We start from the raw sequence: 5,783 nt of genomic DNA, 5'->3' as shown, positions 1-5,783 counted from the left end.
AGGGAATGGCAAACTGTACTGAAGCAGATGGCAGCCTGTTAATAAGGTAGACTGCAGTGGAGAAGGCATAGTCCCAATAAGAGAGGGGAAGAGATGCTTGACTGAGTAAAGTAAGCCCTAAATCAACAATATGCCTATGTTTTCTTTCAACCACACCATTCTGATGGTGTGTATGAGGACAAATCAGTCTATGAACTATTCCTGAGGCAGACAAATAGTTAGCAAAAGGTCTAAACTCCCCACCCCAGTCAGATTGAACAGCTTTGATGGGAAGACTGAGCTGCAGTTCAACCATAGCCTTAAATTTCTGAAACACAGACAGAGCCTCAGACTTATTCTTAATGAGATACAGCCAAGTGAACTTGGAGTAAGCATCTACAAAGGAGATATAATAGAAATAGCCAGAAGTGGACTTAAAAGGGGATGGACCCCAAAGGTCAGTGTAAATCAACTCAAGAGGTTGAGTGTACACAGTGTGTGAAGTAGGTGAGTGAATTCTATGTGATTTACCAACACAACAAGCTGAACAAAAAAGATCATTGGCTTTATTAGTAAAAGGAATATTACATTGTTGTAAAACAAGTCTAAGAGCATGTGTATTAGGATGCCCAAGCCTAAGATGCCACATGTAGGGCAAACTAGAATTTACAGAAACAGAATAAGCACTATGTGCAACATTATTGGAAGACTTGGAAATGGGAGCCAAAGGAGACTTGGCAGGCTTGGAGACATTGATGGAGGGAAACTCATACAGACCATCAGCACCCACATGACCTTCTAGTAAAGTAGCATTAGACACCTGACATTTAACAAGACAGTGATTAGCAGAAAAGATAAAATAGACATTATTATCTTTAGTAAACTGACTGACACTGAGCAGATTTTTGGTTATAGAGGGAACATGAAGAAGGTTCTTAAGTGTGAGATGTGTGGGAGGATGTAAAGGAGAGGGAAAAGAACTAGAGCCAGCAGTGTGAATAGGCAGACCTTGTCCATTGCCTACATAAATCTGATCATGTCCCTCAAAAGGAGTTAACTGCTGCAAGTTGGAAGCATCATTGGTAACATGATATGATGCTCCTGAGTCAGGAAACCAGGAACCTGAAGATGAGGGCCCTGAACTGGCCACAAAGGCACTTGGAGCCTGAGCAATGGCTGTAGGAACAGCAGCAGAAGCTGCAGGAACTGAAGCTGGAACACCAGTCACAGGAACACGAGCCCACACATAAGGAGAAGGTTGAGGTGCAGCTTGAGGAGCTTGAGTGTAATAGACACCAGCACCAGGCCACTGAGGTTGCACATAGGGAGTAGATGCTTGTGGAGCAGAAGCCTGAAACTGATGATTAAACCTGTGCCAGCATTGCAACGCAGTATGACCAGGTTTGGAGCAAACCTGACACTGAATTTGAGAGGTAGAGCCTCTACCACCTCTGCCTCTATAGAATCTGCCACCACGAGCACTCCTACCACCTCGAAATGAAGAAGAATCCTGCTCAGGCTGAGAGGAAGCAACAGGAGCAGAGGAAGCAACTGTAGGTGAGGGAGGCTCTTCAGGAGGAGTGGAGGGAGCAACAGAATGAGTGAGGTTGAGTGATACCAGATCTGGAGGAGATTGTTTCTTGAATTTGTTGAGACGAAGTTCATGAGCTAACAACAGAATTTCAACTTCATCCAGATCCATAACACCAAATTTGCTCTCAACAACAGATACAACAGGAGCAAATTCAACTGGCAAACCTTCCAAAATAACGTCAATGTGATGAGATAGAGGAATAGGATCTCCAATGGACGCTAAGGCATCAACAATTGTGCGAATCTTCAGGAGATATTCCTGAACAGAGAGAGTATCAAGTGTAAGAGCACGCAATTCAACACGAAGATGACGCGCTCTGGCACGCGTTTGCTTCTGGAAGTAGCTGAATAAACGATCCTAAAGTTCGTGCGAATGCGAGCATCCAAGCACGCGTGAGAGGATCTCGCTCGATAACGTGGACTGAAGCCACGAGAGAAGCATCTGATCCTTGTGGATCCACGCGGAGTACGCCGGATTGAACGAACCGGCACGGCGAGCAGCTTCAGAAAGAAATTTAGGAGGAACACGAGCACAGACCACCAGATCGGTGAGATCATGAGCATTGATATACGGCTCCACCTGTTGGCGCCATAGATGAAAGTTCTTTTCATCTAGCTTCTGCGCGATCTTGAGCGAGAAGTGAAGACGACGAGAATCGTCAGAAACCGGTGGCACCACCGGCGGATCGTCCGGTGAACCAAGGTTAGAGTGCGGCGGCGATGACGGCGGAGTGACGAAAGCCATGGACCAATTCAGAAATCTGATACCATATTAGAGAAAATAGAAAGGTAGAGAGAGAGTTTCATTTTCTGTTATAACAGAATTGATATTTTTCATTCATTGATTTCAGTTACAAAGAGCACTTGTGCATTATATAGCACAAGTGAGAAACCTGTGATAGCAGGTAATATCCTATTGAGACTGACAGCTGTCAGTTACAAAGATAGGCTAATACTAATACAGCTTATACCTTCAATAGAATGTGTGTCACGTTCAAGTTTTCAAGTATTTTGAAAATGATTAGTCAATTTATCTATTTACATTCAATTTGTGTAAATTGATAGAGCCAGATCAAATCTAAAGCATAATGTGAACCTACCCTATTTTCATTTTCACCTTGATTATGTTTTGTAGCATACCTTCAACACATCATCTAACAAAGACAAAATCATGTTTAAAATTGGCAAAATGTTTAAAATTGGCAAAATTCCTTTCCCAACTCTAAAAATAATATTTCCATACCACAAGAAAGTTTTTAACTTCTCAAAATAATTAACAAACAGCTTTGTCCTTCTGTTTTTGGAGTACATAGTCAGAAGCTATTTTTACCAAATTGTGTTTTGCAACTTCTAAAGATAGCATGCAAAAATCAAATTACTGCTTGCTTAGACAGGAACAAACAAAATGAAAAAGCCTTTGAACAAATTTACACAACACTCTCAGCAAATACTTGTAAAACAAGAAAAATCAAAATGATCATATACTATAAGGACGACTCTTTTAATCTCCACAGAAGTTGAAACCGACTTCCGTGACTCGAGTCACTTAAATATTCAATAAACCTGAAATTAGATAAATGAATAGCTTCAACAGAAAGATGAACCAAGAAAAATGAAAGTGCCTGTTTCCTGAACATCTAACTAATATTGAACAGATTTTACTACAGACCAATGCCGAAAAGTTAGCATCACTCCTAAGAATATAAACATGGCATAGGTTTACAGTAAAAAAAATACAGAAAATTTTACTGCAAGCTCAAGAAGAGCAGCATCCAGATTTCTTCACAGCGGACACATCATCCCGAGATCCAACATCAATCGTCTGTCCTTTCGGTAGCGCTGCTGGATCATCACCAATCTCAAGGGCTTTCTTGCTCACAACACGGTAGATCTGTGTCAGCACTTCAGTGAAAGCATTTTCAACGTTCAACGACTCAAGCGCAGATGTTTCCATGAAAAACGTGTTCTCCCTCTCTGCAAAAGCTGTTGAATCTTCAGTTGAAACCGCTCGCAAATGACGCAAGTCAGCTTTGTTACCAACAAGCATCACGACAATGTTGGCGTCCGTGTGGTCTCTCAGCTCCTTTAACCATCTCTCCACATTCTCAAATGTAACATGGCGTGTAACATCATAGACTAGTAATGCACCAACAGCTCCTCTATAGTATGCACTCGTAATCGCTCGATACCTTTATACAAATTCCATAATCAACAAGAAATAACCGCATAAATGTTAGGATCTAGAATAAATTAAGCTATCACAATCAAATCATCGAAATTCATACATTTATCTATCTGCATTAAGGTCCAATATCAACATTAAACGTAATCACAACTGTCACACAGACACAATCACATGTATTACACACAAACACAGCTTTTTCAAAGGTGTCGGTGCTACGGAAATAATGCATCTTCTAAGTTATCACAATAAAATCATAAAAATTCATACATTTATCTATAAGCATTGAGGTCCAATATCAATATTAAACGCAATCACATGCATTACACACAAACACAGCTTTTTCAGAGGCGTCGGTGCTATCTTCTAAGTTATCACAATCAAATCATAGAAATTCATACATTTATCTATCTGCATTGAGGTCCAATATCAATATTAAACAATCAGAAGTGTCAGACACAGACACGGAGACAATTGTTTTCAGAGGTGTCGGTGCTACAGAGATAATTCGTCTTATAAGCAATCACAATAAAAATTATAGAAATTCATACATTTAAAAAACCTAATGTAGAACAAGAGGAAAAGAATGTTGTTAACCTTTCTTGGCCAGCAGTATCCCAAATCTGAGCCTTGATAACCTTATCATCAACCTTAATGCTTCTGGTAGCAAACTCAACACCAATGGTGGATTTAGATTCAAGGCTAAATTCATTTTTGGTGAATCTAGACAAAAGGTTGGATTTTCCAACACCAGAATCACCAATCAGAACAACCTTAAACAGATAATCATAATCATCATCAGCTCTATACGCCCCCATTTGCCACACACCCTTTTTTTCTCAATGGTGTTTGGCCAGAGAGAATGAAAAAAAAAAAGATTTTGATCTTTGAGATTCAATTGGGTTGCTGAGATTTGAATATGTTAATAATCATCAGATTTGGAATAACGTTAAGAGAGAAAAAGGAAAAACAGAGCGTGAAGGTAATAATTGAATGAAACAGCAATGTGTGTGTTTTGTTATGCGGAAGGTTTTTTGTTGGTAGTTTTTGTGTTTGGTTTTGGGAATTGTCGCAAGGGTAACCTAATTGCCAAACAAATTATTACTAGTAAATCACCAATTATTCATTTTAATCCTTTAAATATTAATCATTGTAAATTATGATTAATTTTCCTAAAATTGTGAGATTATGATAATATTACTATTATTTAATATTTAATATTTCTTTTAAAAAATTACTTCACATACAATATTGTAATAAAGTTTAATTATACTTCGAGTATAAAATATTTTACGTAAAATAAAAAGGATTAGATATAAAAATAGATTTTTTTATTTAAATTTGAATTTTTTGTTCAGATTTGTTTAATATGTATATAAGATTATTCATCTATATTAATTTTTTTTTCAAACATGTTAAGGTGATGTCAAAGAAAAGTTGAGTAATGCTAATGCTAACATTTGTTCTAAGGCTGCTCACTTTCTTTTCTTGGCAGATAGGATAAAATTGAAGCTGACAGCTTGGAAGGGCAGCCTCTTGTCCATGGCTGAGAGAGTTCAACTTGTCAAAGCAGTAATACACAGTATGCTGATTCATTGTATGACAATTTATTGTTGACCTTCTAGTATCATCAAGCTTATGGAGAAGTGGATGAGGAACTTTATATAGAGCGGGAGTATGGACAAGAAAAAGAAAAAGATGATCACTGTCAATTGGAAAACTTGCTGCACTGGTTACAAGGAGGGGGGTCTTGGTCTGAAGTCCGTTCAAGTGTTCAATGAGGCTACCAACATGACTCTTTGCTGGAATTTTCTTCAAGAGCAAAATACCTGGGCCACGGTTCTTGCTGCTAGAGTGAAGAGAAAAAACAGATTCATTGGTTACTCTATAAAATCTTCAATTTAGAGCAGCATCAAGGGGAAGATCTCCATGGTTAAGGATAATTGTCAATGGATGATTGGAAATGGAAGCAAAATCAACTTTTGGATGGACAATTGGCTAGGGAAATCTCTTGTAGATGTTTTTAAAA

General features: G+C 38.5%; 1 protein-coding gene across 1 annotated transcript; it reads right to left on the bottom strand.

The window, feature by feature from the left end:
* Positions 1-3,154: 3,154 nt before the first annotated feature.
* Positions 3,155-4,836, bottom strand: LOC131644911 (ras-related protein RABA1f-like). The gene is made up of 2 exons (XM_058915522.1): positions 4,352-4,836; positions 3,155-3,761 (listed from the first exon to the last, which is right to left on the bottom strand). The coding sequence occupies exons 1-2, from the start codon at positions 4,570-4,572 to the stop codon at positions 3,329-3,331; spliced, it is 654 nt and encodes a 217-aa protein (XP_058771505.1). The 5' UTR covers positions 4,573-4,836; the 3' UTR covers positions 3,155-3,328.
* Positions 4,837-5,783: the final 947 nt, after the last annotated feature.

The sequence above is a fragment of the Vicia villosa genome, linkage group LG1 (genome assembly GCF_029867415.1).
Source record: "Vicia villosa cultivar HV-30 ecotype Madison, WI linkage group LG1, Vvil1.0, whole genome shotgun sequence".
NCBI classification, from domain to species: Eukaryota; Viridiplantae; Streptophyta; class Magnoliopsida; order Fabales; family Fabaceae; genus Vicia; species Vicia villosa.
The sequence above is the reverse complement of the archived record's forward strand: the minus strand, read 5'-3'. Positions and strand labels throughout refer to the sequence as shown.